This window comes from Thamnophis elegans, chromosome Z, assembly GCF_009769535.1.
Source record: "Thamnophis elegans isolate rThaEle1 chromosome Z, rThaEle1.pri, whole genome shotgun sequence".
NCBI lineage: Eukaryota > Metazoa > Chordata > Lepidosauria > Squamata > Colubridae > Thamnophis > Thamnophis elegans.
This window is the reverse complement of record NC_045558.1, coordinates 37,535,188-37,555,206: the sequence shown is the minus strand read 5'-3', so window position 1 is coordinate 37,555,206 and position 20,019 is coordinate 37,535,188. Positions and strand designations below refer to the sequence as shown.

The 20,019-nt window shown below is 37.6% G+C and overlaps 1 protein-coding gene across 1 annotated transcript; it reads right to left on the bottom strand.

Annotated features, from left to right (window-relative positions):
- Nucleotides 1–2,296: 2,296 nt before the first annotated feature.
- TSPAN13 (tetraspanin 13) lies at nucleotides 2,297–19,772 on the bottom strand. Its single transcript, XM_032235824.1, is given in 9 exon segments — nucleotides 2,297–3,237; nucleotides 3,694–3,718; nucleotides 3,861–3,970; nucleotides 6,641–6,754; nucleotides 8,450–8,491; nucleotides 8,493–8,531; nucleotides 14,298–14,314; nucleotides 14,317–14,464; nucleotides 19,540–19,772. Coding segments are annotated over 9 exon segments (633 nt in total). The 5' UTR covers nucleotides 19,603–19,772; the 3' UTR covers nucleotides 2,297–3,162.
- Nucleotides 19,773–20,019: the final 247 nt, after the last annotated feature.

Below are 20,019 nucleotides of genomic sequence, written 5' to 3'. Positions count from 1 at the left end.
ATAGGAATAGAAATAGTACTGATACTTTTGAATCTTGGTATTGCAGAAGATTTTAAAGTAGCATGATAGCTAAATAAGCAAATTGATCACTGAAGAAATAAATCCAGAATTTTCACTTGAGACAGCTTCTAATTGTCCTACTTTAGACATATGATAAGGTCTAGCTTTCTGGAGAAATCTATTACGCTGTGGAAAGTGATAGGAAACAGCAACAAGGTAGATGGTCAATTATATGGCAATGGTGTACCAGTGAAAGCCCTGAAAAAGCAGCCATCTAGCGGGATCCAGGTCACCTATCTTTTCTTGCATGTTAGTATCTCTGAAACAACATCGCTCGCTGCTCCCTGATTCAGATAGCCCACCTGTTTAGTTTTCTGTAGGATCTTTGAAATGTTTCTTTCCTCAAGCATTTGTTAGTTGAGCCTGTTGTGTTTAATTAGTATGGGTTTTTTTGTTTTTTTCTTTCTTTTTCTTTCCCTTGTCTCTATACTAATGACTGCATTTCTAGGAATGCATCTGTTAAAGTACTGAAGTTTACAGATACAACAGCCATTGGTCTCATTTGAGATAGTGATGCATCTGCATATAATGTTGCAACCAGAACAATCTGGAGCTCAACATGTTTAGAGATGGGAATGGATTTTAGGAGGAGCCTTTCTATCCTACCACCTCTTATTCAACTACAATTACAACTAGTCTGCTTTCCATAGACAATCTGTATATTGCAAGGATCAGGAAGATTGAGAAAATCTCTTCAGAGGCTGTAGTGGTATTATTATTATCCCTATTATCTTATTTAACACTCCTTTATTAGGGTGATATGATGATGATTCTGTTATTTGCATGTACACTGAGAGTTTCTCATCAGAGACAGATTCTTTGTGTGTCTAATCACTCTTGGCCAAATAAAGTATTTTATTCTATTTTTCCAGATGGTCTTTTAGAAGCCTCAGTTGGATTGTACCGTTTATGTACATTTAATTATTATATTTAAATGTATTTGTTTTTTTCTTATCTACAGATATTTAAATTACAAGTTTTGCTTTTTTGTTACATTCTTGGCACATTTTATATACTGCCAGCTGCCCACACTCACTATGTTGAAAAGGGTATCCATATAAATCGTATCAATGTAGTGAATAATCACAAACATCCTTACTCATAGTCCTCTTTGATAGAGAACTGCAATCAAGAAGAATGTGAATGTCATCACTTGTAAAGAGAAAAGGCAAGGAACATGAAGAATAAAAGAGCAACTTGTATCAAAATCAGGACCACAGGAGATATGTTTTAAATATAACTAATTTTTGTGTGATTCCTTATTCAAGGGCAAACCGTATTTAGGACTTCAGGAAATTCCAGAAGAACAACAACATGAAACATAACAAAGTCTTCTTACTGAATTTTAAAGTATATGTAGATAGTAGTTAAATTGTGGATTGATATTCTTAGGCTCCTCAACTATCAGCTCCACGGGAATAAAGCTTACTCCCAGCTCATGAATGGGTATTGAACTGTAGCTTAAGATCTGCATCCATAGAGCTGAGTTCCAATGATTTGTCCATACTACTTCATGGAAAGTTTAATCTTTCAATGAAGTCTTGTGATACTCTATTCCAATATGTAGGTTTTCAGATATTTTCAATTCATTTCATTCATTTCCAACTCCCCAGAGATAATAAAAACTTCATATTATGGCTACAAGAATCAGATAATTCCAAGATTGTTCTAAAGGGACAAGACGAAACTTAATACTTGACTGCTCTCTAATGGCCATCTGGATTTCTGAAATTCAAGTCTAATAGTCCTCTTGAAGAGCAGTAACTGTTTTCCAACAGTATCCTCAATTTCCAGAACTGCATCTTCTTGGCAATCTGTTTTCCCATCATCATGTCATTCATGTCATTACTGCTTACATTTCTTTTAAGCTTTCTGCTCTCTATAGGCTTTCTCCAATTATCCTTTTAAAATTAATATATTTAATATGCTTGAACAATTTGCATCTATATAATGTTAATTTAAAAAACTACAAATGCTTTGGCAGTTCAACAAGGGCTAAGTTATATGATAAAAACTAAATTTTAAATGTAATTATTTAAAAGTTTTATTTAAAAAAAGAGAAGAACTACAAAGATATCATTTATAATAATCTAGTACACATTTATGGTCAGACATTTTAGATATCAATGAACAAACAGTTAAATGTAAGACCCATATCAGTACCACACTTAATGTATTACACTGGTAAGAAGGAATTGCCCCTTCCCAAAAACCTCCTGGCATCAAATGTCTTACCATGACAAGCCAACTACACACTATGCTTCCCCATTTATCATTTTAAGTTACACAACTTGCATAATTTTAGTATACTGTGAAAATTTATCTTTCTTTCTTACTATGATCATATACTGGGCACAAAAAAACCCTGATATTTAACCTTCTGAAAATCATAATGTTGGACAATATCCAACCATGCCTGTCAAATGATTTTATGTCTTTTAGAGCTGAGGTAAATCAAGACATTTAGACATAATCTGTTCTTGGGATGAAACCAGAATCACTATTTATATAGCCAATACTGAATTAATTTGCATGTATATCTTAAAACAAATCCAAAAATGGAGAGGAGTTGATAAGGTGTAACCCCAATCATTAAAAAATTATGAGTTTTCAATTGTCCAGTGATTATTTGAGGGGATTTCTTCTGAACTAATACAGTATCAGAAACAAAAGGACAATTTCTTTAACATATTTCAAATGAAATGCACTGAAGCCAATAAATTAGTTTTTCAAAAAAGAGGAAAAAATAGATCAATGAAAAAAAATTCTGACAAATGGAATACATTATAAGACCAAATAAATCCTTCTTTAAATTAAAAGTAACACCAACCCATTGAGAGAAGAATAACATGAATAATTCTACTGGGTCACTACATTCCTACAGAATTCATATTCTATTTAGTTATACAATTGACAGCAAGCACTTCAGACTAGTTCCTTCAAAGAACACTAGAAAACAGGATGAAAAGCAGTTCTAGATCTGTATTCTTATCTCAAAAGCAGATGTCCCCAATTAACATGGAGAGTAGACAGATCAGTGGAGAATTCAGCTTTTTAAAACCACAGTCGAAAAAATGTTTAGCCCCAGAAAACATTTCCAGGTCAAAGAAATGCACTAGGATTTGCACGTGGATCTTTCTGATTCCGGTATCTGTAAGTGAGCCACACTCCTAAGATCTGAAGGAAGAAAAGAAAGAAAGCATATGCTAAAATTTCATAATATATTGCAATATCTTTCAGCACTCCATCACTTTGTTTATAAATGTTCTCTATACCAAATGCTTCTGACTGATTATATATTCCTATACGAAGGAATGATATCTATGAATAAATAATATACCAATTTTTAACTTTAGAATAACCTATGAAATTGAACTTTTACTTTTCCTGATATTCCTGAACTTGGAATATCATTTTATACATAGAATAAAACTATATATTTATTATACTATATCTTTCTATGTGTACATATATCTATGTATTTTATTTCACCAATACATGGACTATTCATGTAATTACCCGGAATAAACTATAACTGACAATGCTACAATATATGTGACATGTATAAAAATAATAAACAGTTAATTCAAGATAGTCACTCCTTTAAGTAACTGCATAGGATTTTTACTTTACCTGAGCTAATTTGTATATTATCTTGCTAAGAAATAAAAATATTTTACTTTTATAGAAGAGAACAGTGCTTCTCCATATTAACTATAATACCTTTATAGAAAAAAATATTGGAAAGTTCTCTAAATTACATAAACATTCAAAAATGTTTAGGCTAATTTTGCACTTACCTCTGTGAACTAAAGAAGAGACCAATGCCTCCTACAAATCTTAAGACCATTTCAGAATATTCCTTAATTATAGGTGCACAGGGTTTACAGGTCTGTGTTTCAAAACATTCCTGCAAACAATTGTTATTTCAATCATTATTAGGATGTTATCTATAGCTACATACAGATATAGATATATTGTGAATTGTCCTAAAATGCGAGTTCCAGGTATAATTATAAAAGAAGCAGACATTATGATATCTGGAACTAGCTAATGAAAGCTCAGTGAGCAATATATTTTAAAAGTTCTGGCGATCATAATGTCGTATGTATGTATGTATGTATGTATGTATGTATGTATGTTTGTATGTTTGTACGTACGTACGTACGTATAGTATTTCAAATAAATGTAGCCCTCCCCCTACATAATATAACACTGGGCAATTAACAATAATGAAACCAACATATTACTAAAACTCCCCCCTACAAAATTAAAGACCATCACAACTTAACCAGGTGACATAAAAAAAACCTTGTACTAATAGTTTGGTATCATGTTACATCCTGGCTCATAGTCTAGAAGAAGAGTCAAGAGAAAAGGAGCCATCTAGATCAGTGGTCCCCAACCCCCGGTCCGCGGACCGGTGCCGGGCCGTGGAGTACCTGGCACCGGGCCGCGCAGCGGCCGGGGGCCATGATCGCTGCAGCGGCCGGGGGCCATATTTGCAACTTTGTAGTCCTCATGAACGCGCCCTTTCTCTGCCCCCCCGCCGCCCCAGATGTGCAGGGCTGGGGGGGCGAGGGGAGGCCCGATCTCCCCCCCCCGCCCTCTTGCTCTGCTCGCCCGTGAGGGAGGGGGCGGCGGCGGCGGCCTCGGCCCGAACTTGGGATGCTGCTGGCGGAGGCTGCCTGGGAGACGAAACTTTGTCCGCGGACTCACCCGGCCCGCCTGCCCCGTGGAATGACGAGGGGGGGGGCAGGAGGGGGCGGCGGCGCTGCATTTTCCTCCCAAGGAGAAACTAAGGTTGCGGGGGGGAGGGCGCAGCGCGGCCGTTTCGGGGGAACTTGGGGAGCTTCGCCGTTCCGAGAGGCGCTTCGCGCGCAGCCCCACCCAGGTGGGAGATGTTTTCCTCCGCCGAGGCGGGGAGGGGGGGCTTTACGTAAGACTCGCGGCGCAGCTCTGCCCCCCTCCTGGAGTGTCACCTGCCTCCCGCCCCTCCCCCCCGCCGCTCCGCCACAGCGCTTTTTGTGTCAGGCCGGCGGGGCTCTCGGGGGCCCTTCGGCCGCAGCCCGCCTTCTCCCCCTCTTCCCTTCATGGAGCGCGGCACGGAGGCCCACCCCCTCGGAAGCAGCCGGCCTCCGCCGCGCCAGCCGCCCGCCCGCCCGAAGTAGGAACAGGGCCATCTTTTTCCCCCGCGAACTGCAGCGAGGGAAAAAGGGCTGCCCCGAGCGAGCGGATCGCGGGGTCGGTTCTCCCTCCCTTCCCCCGAAGGCCAAGGAGGAGGAGGCGGGGCGGCCTCGTGGGCTGTCGGCCTTGGCGTGAAGGAAGCCCCCCCCCCGCCCTGCGGAACGCGCGCCAGGATGGCCGCCTTCCCACCCGCCGGTCCGGAAGGCCGAGGGAGGCTCGTCTGACTGGTCCGCGGCGATAAAAAGGTTGGGGACCACTGATCTAGATCACAAGGGAGAGCCTGTTCTGTAAAGCAGGTATCTCAACAGATAAAGAATTTCCCCAAGGTCATGCAAAAAGACATTGTTGATAGAGGGGTGGGGGGCTTCTGTTCATCCATCAGATTGGGTGGATTGGTAGTTACCCTTGTCAAAAGTCTTGAAAATAAGCTGACCTGTGCCATGAAATGCTTTAAGCCTTTGAATTACACCTGAGAGGGAACTGTCAGTGCAGCATCACAATGCCTATAACATAGGCAAATGTCAGAGCATTCAGAATTATGAACAGACTGCATTCTGAACCAGTTGAAATGTCTAAGTAGTCGTCAAGGGTAGGGCCATGTAGCAGTAGTTGAATTAGGGGTGTCTAAGACATGAATACGTTCAGCAGGGCCTCCCAGTTAAGAAACAGGTGCAAAATTCCAAATTGTATGCCAACATTGTCCAGGTACCTCACTTCAACATCTTATTGTAACAAATAAGTCTAATACATAATTTCATTTGTGATCTGTCAGATTTGCTTTTTGTTTTATTAACATTTTGTCTTAGCAACATTCTAGGTATCTCTTTATGTTGTTTCATCTTCCAGAGCTCATGTATGAACCAGGAGGCTCCACAAGATTCACAACCACAAAGTTCACATTGGTGGAATCCACTAAGATCTTAATTGAACTGGCCACAGAGATTTAAGAATAACTTCACTCCCTCTGAAAACCCATTGCTTTTATAAATTGCCTGAGATAAGCCAGATCCCTGCAAAGTTCAAAACTACAACTCCAGAACCATGGCAAGGAATGATTAACATTATCTAACCACATGTCACTGTACCAACATGAAAACATATCTAGGGATGTGACCTCTGCTGTACAAATGAGCGATACCAATAAGCTATATCAAGTCCAGGACTGCCACAGTGCTCATGAATTCTGTTTCTTGGACAGATCTTGAAATAAGAAGATTTGGATGCAACTTTTCAAATTAATGTTCTTTCTCCAAAACTTCTACCATAATGTATATAGTAATCAAATGCAAGAAATGGATTATGAATTTCAAAGATAAAACATTACATAGACAAGCAAAGTAAATATATGGTTTCAAAGGTTTTCTAAAATAGAACATAAGAAAGGTCAACTTACAGCAGAACAAGATGTATCATCACTGACATTATGGAAGCCACAACATTTTAGATTCCGCTGAATATCCTGCCTTGCATTGTTTGTGTTGTTCCACCCAACCTCTAGAAGTTTGCTCTATAACAGAAGGAAAATATGTAATAGTCAAAAACTGAACTTTGCTATAGTTTAATATAAACGTCTGCATAAAGACTCTGGTTTGCTAATTATATCTGAATCACCAATGCAAACAGAATTATTTCCCAGTATTTTAAATATTCATTTCATTTCCTTGTTTTGCCATAGTTTTACAGCTTTCACTGTCTTAGATTTGTTTGCCATTAGTGGATAGTATCAGTATTTTTTAATATAAAAATTCAGTTTTTGCTCATATTTTTTGTATCTTAAATGCATTCTACAATCTCTCTCTCTCCCATTTTTACTTGCTCAAAAAAAATAATAATGCTTACATTGCTGCTGCTTCATTTCTTTCCATATAAGGGGAAATGAGGGGAAATGTCTGTATTTTGGTTTCTGTTTTCTCATAGCCTTATTTTAAAACAGGGTTTTTAAAATTTGGCAACTTTAGGGGTAATAGGACCTCTTAATTCCTTAGCCAGCATGCTAGTTTACACCCAGCCATAAACTATGGATGTGAAGAGACTGGGATTACCTTAAATGTGTTAAAGATGATATTCAAAGTCTGTGTAACTTGCAGCTAAATTAAAGTTATTTGTAGTATCTATGTAACTGATATTTCTATCACATCAAGGAGAAAGACTTCAGGCAACAGATAATTGGGTTTCTCTATTTTGTTAATTTGTTCGTTTCCTTTTGTTTTATTTTTGGCTTACTGGAACAACCAAGGTTTCACAAAATGGATTAACAGTAGTAGTAGTTAATGTTATAGTATTTATAAAAGACGGGATCACTTCCAGAGCCAACCTTCTCATTTCTTCATTTTTTTTAATCAGGAAAAAAATTAAGAAGAAAAAAATGTGTTAACACCAACTTGATCAGCAGTACACTGCTAGATTCTAGATTCCAACCATGACTGTGGATAACCAGCTTCAATGGATCCAACCATAAAATGTATCATGAATTTTACAGCAGTATTGCTATAGATTTTTTTTCAGCCAGCCATTCTATTCTAGAATGTCTTGAGTTGTTACAAGTTCTGTCACGTATGTATGTATGTATGTATGTATGTATGTATGTATGTATGTATGTATGTGTACACACACACCACACACACACCACACACACACACAGAGAGAGAGTTTTTAAAGTCTTTGGCCTTTTTTTAGAGTAAATTCTTCCTACCCTTGTTTAATTTGAAATGCTTTGGGACCTGAGTATCTTGAACAAGGAACTGGAGTTAAGATTGCTGGATAAGTGTTCACGAACAATTATCTTAACCTAATGAAATATAGATCTATCCTCTACCTTCTCTTCAACTGAGGCTTAGCTGTTCTCTTTTCTCCATCTACTGGGAGAATACTACATTTTGTAATTGTTACCTTTTCTAATTACAAACAAATGCTCTTCAGTGGGCCCACCACAACTTTGACTACAAATATCTTCTTTATGATCCTTCTGATAAACCTAATGGCTGTTTGATAATAATAATAATGCTGCAACTCTTTGTCATTTTATACCCTAATTTTACAAATAAATAAATAAAATCCATTTTCGGATTGCTTGTATACATACTTTAATAATTTTAGGTCCTAGGTTATTAAATTTTCACCAATCTTTATTGTGGATCTAATTTGTAGGATTATCTGCATAATAATAATATATTTAAATAAGATATCATAAGAAATATCTTACCTGCTGTTCTTTATTCAATGTCAGACAAGCACATGAGACGGAAGAACTGTATAACAAACACTAGCAAGAGTATAATCATATACTGAAATAGTTTAGTTAAAGTCATCAAACCACATTTGCAGAAATGATACACATATATTTGTTTGTGTGTTTGTTTGTTCATTCATTTTTATTGTTTGTTTGACTTTGTATGCCCTCAACTCAACCAAGTGACTCTGGGTGGCATGACACAAATACACATGGATAAAATGTAGATACATATTTAAAAGACTAAGATATTTTGATCTGATTCAAAGGAAGCCCAGTTGAATGGAGAAATGACACAATGGAGCACATTTTGGATTATGATTATGCCAAAATTTCCACCTGTCCCATCAACCAATTTAGGAATATTGGTTGTCATGTCAGCTACATGCAGCCCTGCAGCATTCTATATGTGGCCTCCAAAATATTCCAGCTTTGTTGTAGTTGCCATTTTTCAACCTGACTCTGGGCCTCCTTCTTGAATCATCATTTCCTTCTTTGCCTTACACCTCCTCGAATAATCCTAATTAGATTATTTCCTAATGTAACAATTGAAATACTTGAATTTTGCATGTAAAATAAAGTGAGGCATGCTATACTCACACATAGTAAGAGGAGATGTTTCTAGAATGTGAAGCAATTTACCTTCCATGTACCTTTTGGTACCTTTTGTACAAGCTTTCCTCTGAACTTCTGGTAAAGGTTTCCCTGTCGTGTCCAACTCTAGGGCACGCTGCTCATCTCATTTCTTGCCTGAGGGAGCCAGCATTGTCCAAAGACAATTCCATGGTCATGTGACTAGCACAGCTATATGCAAAAGTCCATGATATGCTGTTAACTTCCCACCTTCCCAATAAGTGGTAATTTAATTATTTGCATTTGCATGCTTTTGAACTGCTAGAGGGCAGGAACTGGGACAAGTAATAGAAGTTCACCCCATTGCACAAATCTTGGGTCTCATACCTGGCTGTCTGCTCTCCAACTGACAAGTACAGTGTCTTTAACCACTGAATCATTGCACCTCTTTCTGAATTTAATATGTAATTTAATTTTCATAAAATATTCTGCAGTCAAATAATAACATAAGCTATGTGAATATTTACACACTGAGCTATACTCCTTTTCCTTTCCTTTTCCCCACTATACAAGAATTTGTTAATGATGGTACCAATTTACAATAACCTTGAAAAAAGTCATTTACAACCAGCCCCTGTACTTATGGACTGTTGTACACAAACACACCTACAGTCTCATGGTTGCAATTTGGGAATTTGGCAGCTGGCTCACATTTATGACTGGCTGCTGCTTCTTGAGGTCACATGATTGCAATCTGCAACCTTTCCAATCAGTTTCCAACAATAAATGTCAATTGGAGAAAATCATGTTTATACCCCAACTCACTATGGATTATTATGATTCCAATTGTGGTCAAATATTATCTGTTATTTAAGGAGTCATGGATAAGTTATTAAATTAAAAAGATCATAGTTTAGTTTAGTTTAGTTTAACTTTATTTGTATGCCACCCTTTTCCCTGGGGGACTCAGGGCGGCTCACAGTTCAAAAGGGGGGGGGGGGAAGGACAAACAATTTACAACATAAAGGCACTACATCATTTAAGAACTCAACAGTCATACAATTTGAGTAGGGGTTAGAGTCTTTAACCCCAGGCCAGCCGGGATAGCCAGATTTTAAGGGCGGCGCGGAAGGTCTGGAGTGTGGTGAGGGTCCGGATCTCCCCGGGGAGTTCGTTCCAGAGGGTCGGAGCAGTCACCGAGAAGGCTCTCCTCCGGGTAGTTGCCAGTCTACACTGGCTGGCTGATGGAATTTGGAGGAGGCCTAATCTATGCGATCTTATCGGTCTAGTGGAGGTAATTGGCAGTAGGCGGTCTCTCAAGTACCCAGATCCAATACCATGAAGGGCTTTGTAGGTGACAAGTAGCACCTTGAAGCGCATGGTCCACATGATCTTCTTACGCTGGAGTTTTATTTATTTTTATATATATTTATTTTTATTTACAAAATACAAAATGCACACACACAGAACTTAGATGTACACTACATTTACACAATGCAGTACAAACAGGAACTTCCTGTTCTTTCTAATAGCAATTTCAAATTGATACAATTCTCCTTATGTTATTTCCTCTTCTAATACAATTCATTTGTGTTTCACCATATTTAATCCTCTTATTTTACTCATCTATCTGCTAATTAGGTGATTATCTCTAATAAATGTAAACTCCTATATATATAATGTTAATTATCCTTAACTTCTATTTTTGGAGTTTATTGACTTCTTTCATTGATCCTTGTTTCTTTCCTCCATCCACCTATACTATTTTTCCCATATCTGATAATATTCTGTTTCTTCTTTTCCCTGGATTTCTTTTGTTAATTTGTCCAATTCGGCACAGTCCATAATTTCTTATTATTTCATCTTTGCTTGGTATCAATTTATTTTCCATTTCTGAGCGAAGACAATTCTCGCCGCCGTAATTATGTATAAATTAAATATGGATTTCTTTTTATATTTCGCTGTCATTATTCCTAGTCAAAAAACTTCTGGTTTCCAATCAATTTTGACTCCTATTATTGATTCTAGCCAATTTTTAATCCTTTTCCAATACTTTTTAGCCTCCTCACACGTCCACCATACATGATAATTTTTTGTGTGTTAATTCACATTTCCAACATTTTGGTGAATATTTACTGAGATTTTTGCTAACCTTGCTGGTGCTAGGTGTCATCTGTAAAACATTTTGTACTGGTTTTCCTTGTATGCAACCAATAGTGTCATTTTTAAATTTGTTCCCCCCCAAAATTTTTCCCATTTATCTAATTCAATATTGTAGCCAAAGTTCTGCGCCCATTTTACCATTTGTTCTTTCACAATTTCTTCTTCCATTTTATACTTCAGAAGAAATTTATATATTCTCCCTATCATCCTTCTTTCTGAACACTGGATTATTTTATCTAATTCGTGTGGTTCCATTTGGATGCCATATAGTTTAGTATCGTTATTGTGTTTAGTTTTGATTTGCAAGTAGGTTAGCCAGTCAATTTTCATGTTTTGTTCTGCCAATTCTCGATTGTTTTTAAATTTCCCTGTCCTTTAATTAAGTCTCTGTATCTTAATACTTTATTCATATCTGCAAAATTTGGGTGTGTCGTCCTTTCTGTCGGGGATAGCCAATTCGGGATTTTCACATAGTGGTTTTTTAAAATTTGAGCCAGTTTTGCAATAATGCATTTCAAATTAGATGTTTTTGAAAGCATTTGTGCATTTTATTTTTATCACCCCATAGGAATGTATGCCAACCTGCTTACAGATCATGGCCTTCTTAGTCAAGATTCTTTTATTCTTTAACTCTATCCAGTCCTTCACCATGTTATTTATTACTGCTAGTGCATAAACTCCAGTTTTTACACTTTTCCGACACCCAGATCCCCAAGTATTTCACTTTCTTAGTTATTTGTATTTTAGTCACTAATTCCAATTCCCCTTTATGCTTTTTGTCATATTCTTATCATTTTTGTTTTGTTTTTATTAATTTTTAACCCTGCCACTTCCCCATATTCTTCTAATTTCTGAATTAATTTCGGACTGGATTCTAGTGAATCTTATAAAACAATACAAAGTCATCAGCGTAGGCTTGAGTCTTATATTCTTCATTTTTAAGTCTTAAACCCTTTATTTCCTGGTCCTTCCTAATTTCATTTAACAATATTTCCAGAGTTAGTATAAACAGCAAAGGAGAGAGCGGGCATCCCTGTCTAACTCCCTTTTTTATTTGATCTTCTCTGTTAGTTCTCTGTTCATCAGAACTTTGTCTGGGTGTTATATAGTTTTTCTACCATTTTTGTAAATTTTTCTCCGAATTTCATCCTATCTATTTGTGTTGTTATAAATTTCCAAATTACGTTGTCAAATGCTTTTTATGCGTCAAGGAAAACAGGTACCAATTGCTTTTCTGGATGCGCCTCATAATATTCTATTATATTTAGGATGACTCTCGTATTATTTTAATGTGTTTGTGAGATAAAAATCTGTTTTGGTCTGGATGTAGAGCCAAGGTGGCGCAGTGGTTAAATGCAGCACTGCAGGCTACTGCTAGATCAGCAGTTCAGCGGTTCAAATCTCACCGGCTCAGGGTTGACTCAGCCTTCCATCCTTCCGAGGTGGGTAAAATGAGGACCCAGATTGTTGGGGGCAATATGCTGACTCTCTGTAAACCGCTTAGAGAGGGCTGAAAGCCCTATGAAGCGGTATATAAGTCTACTGCTATTGCTATGAAGTACTTCATTTAGTACTTGTTTAATTCTTCCTGCCATAATCACTGCCAATATTTTTATAATTGGAATTCAATAGTGAAATTGGTCTGTAGTTTTTAATTTCTTGTAAATTGGCTTCTTCTTTCAGGATTAGCGATATTATTGCTTCTGTCCATGATTCAGGCATCTTGGCTTTTCCTAAAACTTCATTAAGCATTTCCACTCCTAATTCTTCCAATATTATTTGATTATATTTGTATTATATTTGTATAATTTGTATATATTATATAGGTGCTAGTCGTCACTTATAAAGCCCTTCATGGTATTGGACCTGGGTACTTGAGAGACCGCCTGCTGCCAATTACCTCCAACAGACCTATTAGATCCCACAGACTAGGCCTCCTCCGAATTCCATCTACCAGCCAATGCGATTGGCTACCACCCGGAGGAGGGCCTTCTCTGTGGCTGCTCCGGCCTCTGGATTTGGACCCTCACCACCCTTCAGGCTTTCCGCAAAGCCCTTAAAACCTGGCTGTTCCGCCAGGCCTGGGGCTGACGAGTTCCCGTCCCTGCTCGAATTGTGTGGTTGTTGATTGTTTTTTAAATTGTTTGTAGTTGTTTGTCCGTTGTTTTCCTCCTGTTTGTATCCCCCCCCCCTTACTTTGGTTTGTGAGTCGCCCTGAGTCCCTCTGGGAATAGGGCGGCATAGAATGCAATAAATCAAATCAAATCAAATCAAGCTCCATGGGATTCTGTCTAGTCTGGGGTTTTATTATTTTTCTGATTTTCAGGACTAATTCTACTTCGGCTATCATTATTGGCCTGTTATCGCCTCCTTTGTTCTTTTGAGATTGGAATATTTTTTCTGGGTTTTACTATTGTTTTATCTTAGTTTCCTCCGTACTATCTTGCGCGTATAATTTGTGAAGTATTTTTGAATAATTTGCTTCTTTTCTTCTCCACTATGGATTACTATGGTTCCAATTATGGTTCAAATACTTCTGTTATTTAAGGAGTCATGGACAAGTTCGATATTAAATTAAAAAGATCTAAGATCCACATGATCTCTTCTTGTGCTGGAGTTTTAAAACATCCATATATGCTTTAAAAGCTAGTTTGACTCCACTAGATGTATTTAAAACAACTCACAATTGTGCGACCTAATAATACAATAATGTTACAGTAAGCAGTGAGCACTTTTTCCATTTTTATCTTTAAAAAAGATTCAAAAAAGTCAAAGCTTTTTTTCTCATTAAATTGACCAGTATCTTATTTAGTATGTATTAGCCATTCAATTCCAAAGAACTCTCATTATTTGGCTATGAAATTAGTTTTCTCTCAATAAACAAACTCAAGATTTAATCTGCAACCATTTGAAAGAATCCAGTATACCACTGGAGAAAGATGTTACTATCTAACCTTTAGGTCATAACAAGATAGAAGTGAGCTGTTTTTTTTAAAACGCTTATTTTCCTGCACGTTAGAGGATTTCAACAAAATACTGCCTTTCATAGGCGAATGTGTAAGATTACTTTCAAGTCAAAGGATACAAAGAAAAGCAGGACCGGTGGTGTTTGATGGCTCCAATCAGTCCCACCAGAGCAATCAGGAACAGAAAGCTTCCAACTGCCACTGCGACTCCAACAACCCTGAAACTGGAGATGAGGCCAAAGCCAATGCCCCAAGCTGCAATTCCAATCAGCAACAGGCTGACCAACTGTTAAGAAAGAGAAAAGTGAAGAAAGTTTTGCTCATGTGTTACAGCACTATAGTGTTCCTTCCCTAGCCAAGTGAAAGGTGAACATATCCAAATCAGTACAATAATCTTGGTCCAAACATTCCAGTGGTGAAATTCAATTTTTTTTACTACTGGTTCTGTGGGTGTGGCATAGGGGAGAGGGCATAGGAGGGAAAGGATGCAAATTCTCCGTTCCCACCCCACTCTGCGGCCAGCCAGAGGTGGTTTTGGCGGTTCCCCGAACTACTCAAAATCTCCACTACTGGTTCTCTAGAACTTGTCAGAACCCTGCTGAATTTCATCCCTGCCACAAATATTTCTCCTGGGTATAAATATATTCACAATAACTTAAAGAGTTAATCTAGCTTAATTTTTCATGATCTTAAAAATCTCCTGTTTGATGTGCTTATGGCAGTTTTAAATTATGCAAAGTTCCTTTTGGGAACCAAAGACAATCATAAAGGAAATCAGCAGCTACAGATAGGAAATTGTCATTCATTAATTTAAAATGCTACTTTTAATTGTACGTTATCCATTTAAAAAAACATTGCAATATACTGTAGTTCATGTTCACAAGTTTGATGAGTTTATAGCTTTTTAAAAAAATCAAAGGAAAAAATCTCTTAAGTTGTTTTCCACATTTTATGGATAACAGTATGGAGGTGATTTGTCATTATTTTCTTTTCTAAATATTTCCAGAATATTTGTAACGCCCTGTCTAGCTTAGAGTTTTTGCAGTTTTCTGGCAATCTCCCATGTGCTCATCTGGTTTGACCTGATTAGTTGCTTTTTTTTTTCTTAAGATCATCCAAGTCAGCTGAATTCTGCCATCTAGTTCATAATTTTGAATTAATCTTGTAACAGCAATTCATAATCAATCTTTGTAAATCATGCAAAATGTATCCTTAATAAAAGATATTCTGATATCTATGAACAACAGAAAGTTAATGCTTAATCCACAATGCTAAAGCTCCACTGGAAATTAAATGGCATTTGGCTTCACAAAGAACATCAGAAATCTCACACTCTTTTGGCGATGGCAGGCAATAAATGTCTGTATGTATGTATGTATGTATGTATGTATGTATGTATGTATCACCTGCAATAGAGATTGATCTGTGTCATTTGTATGATGTCACGTTAACATTTTTGAATGGAATACAGGTAATCCTGGTTTAGTGACTGCAATTACAACAATCACAACAAATAACTTAAATTTAACTTGAACATAAATCCTCACATTTATGACCTTCGCAAGTCATAATTCATAAGCAAAGGAGAATCAAAGTATGATCACAAGCACAGTTTGTGATTTCATTTAGTTTTGCTTAACACCAAAGTTGCTGGTCCAATTTTAGTCACTAAACCAGGACTACTTAAAAGGTTTTTACTTTTGCCAGCCTTTAATTAAAATTATGTTAAAGTCTGCATAGCACGCTTCTTCCCTAGCACCACATTTCAAACTTGAACAGCTTTGGCACAAAGAATATTTGACAAGCAATGTTTTAAATGGAGGAAATCATTTTTTAAATGCAGGAAGCCCCCACCTTTCCTGTTTCTGTAAAAAAGAAAAGTACTGAAAAATAGAGTTATTGTAATACAGAATAGCGCCTACAATCTAGTGCCATTCAGAAAATAGCAAAAATGAAAATTAACATAGTTGTTAGCCATACTTTCAGGGAATTCGGAAAGTTGCAATACTAATACATGTGGAGACTACCAGATTGGCCAATTTTTTGACCTCTAGGGCATCACATGACACAAAGGTTTCCAAAACAATGCTTCCATCCTATTTGGTATAAATGCTAAATGGATCGTCCACTTGTGTGCATAAATGGTTTAAACAATTATACAGATATCAACTACTGCATAAATAAGAAGCTGCCAAGTTTATGGAATTTCAGTAATGCTTCACTGACTGATCCGGAATAAAAGGGCACACTTTGTTGTAAATATCTGGCTTTTTGACTCTACACATTCAAAATTCCAGGATTATATGATGTTTACAAACAGCCAAATGGGATGTATTTGATATATCAACTGAACCACTATGTCTTTTCTAGCAGTCCCAGTTCCAAAATTGTTGCAATCTCCATGTTTAAATTTTTTCCAAATTACACCTTAATCCCTTAGTAGATTTATAGTGGTACGAGTATGGTATTATTTCCATTTTTTATTTTTCTATTGTAATTTTATTAGTCTAATTTAGGGTACCGTTCAACCTGTTGAATGTATTCAATGAATTCAAATCCAGACCATGGAAAAATCTTTGATAAGATGTAAAAGCCGGAAAGCAATTCAGTAACAGTTTTAACTTCATTTACAACAAGCTACATGCAGTAAAAACTCAAGCACAAGAGGTCAATAACAAATATTATTTTAAAGTGACTTGCTGGATCATTACAGAGAAATGCCGCTAATACTGCTGCACAATACTGCAATTATAATAAAGGTACGGTATACATTATGCAAATTAAACACTCATTCTCAAACTTTGGAATTTTATTCCAAGTAATGTTTAATTTCAACAGGATGCAGTAATTGTTTGTAAGCCCAGTAATTGTTAGTAAGCCCCAGTAACTTTCCATCACTGTAATTCCTTGTTGTTCTTGCCAGCTTCATTGTTTCCCAGGTTCTATGGTTTTTAAATGTAAGAATCTGAAGGCTATATTGAAACTACTCTGGAACACGGCTTTGAGTAATTAAACCCTCAACTAAACATACATTATCAGCATCCAGGATGCTTCACACATGATGTGGTAGGAAACATACTTCTCCATTACTTCCTTATCTGGGACCTGAATCATATGATTTAACTAGACGTGATGGTTTTTCATCTATGTGCTGGGTTTTGCAATGCTTTCCGATTTACTGCAGAAATGACTTGACTTAACTTTCTATTTTAAAAGCTTAATAATTAATACAAAGTTACATGACTTAACTTTCTATTTTTAAAAGCTTAATAATTTAATGCAAAGTAAAGTATAGTAACCACATTTCTAATGTTTTGAAAATGAGAAATCTAATTTTTTAAAGTTAATTTAAGACCAAAACAAAATAAACAAATAAGATTGCTATAGCTGTTTTTGTGAGATAGTCTGTAGTTCAAAAGTCATAAATGATATCATGTAGAGCATGATCCTGAAAAATCCTGTTCCATTTATACTCCCAATGTCAAACAACTTAACTGTAGCCTTACCAAAGGAGGTTGTCCATGGAAAGGGCTGAGGTTGGAAATGAATTTCCTGACATCAGAATTTACTGCTCTTAAAAAGTTTCACACACATCCAGAATAGATTCTGAATGTTGCTAGAACAAATCTATCTAGAAGTTTATTTTACAATCTGGGTTTTTGTGATAGTCATCCAGCTGCTTCCAAGAAAAACTACAGATATAACAAGATAAAGTAATAGTAATAGCCAAATAATCATATAATTAGTAGTAAGCAATGTTTAGATATGTATTAAATGGGTTCATTCAATGCACTAAGTCGAAATGTGGAGTGTAAATTCATCCATTTGCTTGTAAATCATGATTCAGACAACTAATTGTGATGGTGTGCATGCTAAGAGTAACATGTGGTCTGACCATAGTATACAGAAATTCTGCTTCCCGGTATAAATTTCCCCCCAGTAATATTAATTACAATTAACTATAGTTAATATGATTCCTTATGTATTTATAATTTGAAAACAACTTTTGAAGAAATTTGAAACATACCAAGGGTTTTTGAATGCAGTTGCTCAGGGACTTCAGTTTTGTACATTTGGCTTAACATGACGTGATTTATTTAGGGAAGTGCTTAAGCAAATCTTTGCTGAGCAGATTGTGTGAATATTCTAATAGCTTCCCATGTAAACTATAAAAAGTGGAGGAAGCAGTTCCTCCGCCCCTACTTAAAAATGTGTAAGACGTTTTTGAGCAGTTTAAATCCACAAAAACAAAGAATATTATCCTATAACATAACATAGTTAGAAACCCCAAATCCCTCTGAGTATTGTGGATTCCAGTCTCAGCCTGTAACCAGGAAAATAGGAATTGCAATCTCATATCACCAGATGCTTCATATAGTGAAGTGGATGGAGAATACATTTAATAATAAACAAGCAAACAAAGCAAATGATGTCCTCTCTAGTGGAAGAAGAGGAGTCAAAAAAGTCAAGATAGCTTAACTATGCAACTAGGCCATTTGGTAATTTGACCTGTTTCAGTCTGATGTAGGGCCTTGTGGCTGCCTAATCAACAATAAATTTATTTCCAAGTGCAAATGCACAAATGGAAGTCTGAGTTTTGTAGTTATAGAAGCTAAAATAAAAACAGGATAAAATTTTATGGATTATGCTCCACAATTTAAACAAGTATCAATTAGAGTTAGCATAGTTAGGCAGGGGCTTGGATATAAAATAAAACCCAAAAGGCTCAAACTTTTTTTAAAATGAAACTAATAATTATTTCAGTTAATTAGTCTATTAGCCAATTATCTAACTTTGCTTTTCTACAGGCAAATAATCAGCTTGAAGATTTCCCCACCGTTGGATTTTTCTGTCAGGAGAGGAAGAAAAGCTAAATGGCCTCCTGGGCAGTTGCTCGAGACGGACAATCCTGCTGGACGGAGTGATATGTCACCCCAAAGTACACACCGCTGGAACTCCCAGCGCGTAATCTGGGGTTTAACAGAGCAAGCCGGTTGCCTAGGCGCAGAAGACAGCCTGCAAGAAAGGGGCTTCTAGCAGATTCGAGTTCCCCGCAGTCCCTCACGGAGACTCTTTCTCACCGCGGCAGGTGCACCGCCTTTTCCAATGGGTTACAGCAGCGTGCGAGAAGCGTTTTTAACGAAGGCGACTGCTCCGGAATATCTGGTGGTCACTACTGCTTCTCACTCTCGGCGGACTATGGGGTTCCCCAGGCCTGCTGTGATGCTTTTTCGCTCGCAAGAAAAAACCAGTCACTTCGGGGCGGCGGCAAGATCTCCCACGCCCACCCACCCCCCAACCGCAGGAAGCTTCCATTCAATCGCCACCTGGTTCGAGAATGCGGGCGGCGGCTGGACTTACCGTGTAAAGCAGGTTGAGCGCACAGAGGCAATTTTTGGAACAAGAGAAGCCGCCGCAAACCATCGCGTCCCTGCGATTGTGATCGCTGCCGCAGGGTCCCCTGATCTGGACAATTCCCCTCTTCCTTCAAGGGAGGGAAAACAACCTTTGCCTCCTTTGCCAGAAGTGTAAAAGGACAGGTAGAACCAGAGCGGCCACGGCGGCACTGCAGGAACACCAGTCACAAACCTCGCTTTCCCAGTTAGCTGCCAGCGCAGCTCAGAACCTCCGGGGGGGGGGGGGAGGAGGACCGCAGGCAGCCAAGGCCCTCATTGGCTGGTCTTCGGAGACAAAGGTAAAATATGCAATACGCCCGGCCCGGCGACCTGGTTTTGAACGAAGTCGTGGAAGAGTGCGACGCGGTTAGCCCTTTCCCGTTGTCATTTACAGTATTGCTGCTTCCTGGGGAGACGTTGGTTACCTGAAAGCAAAAATTTCACT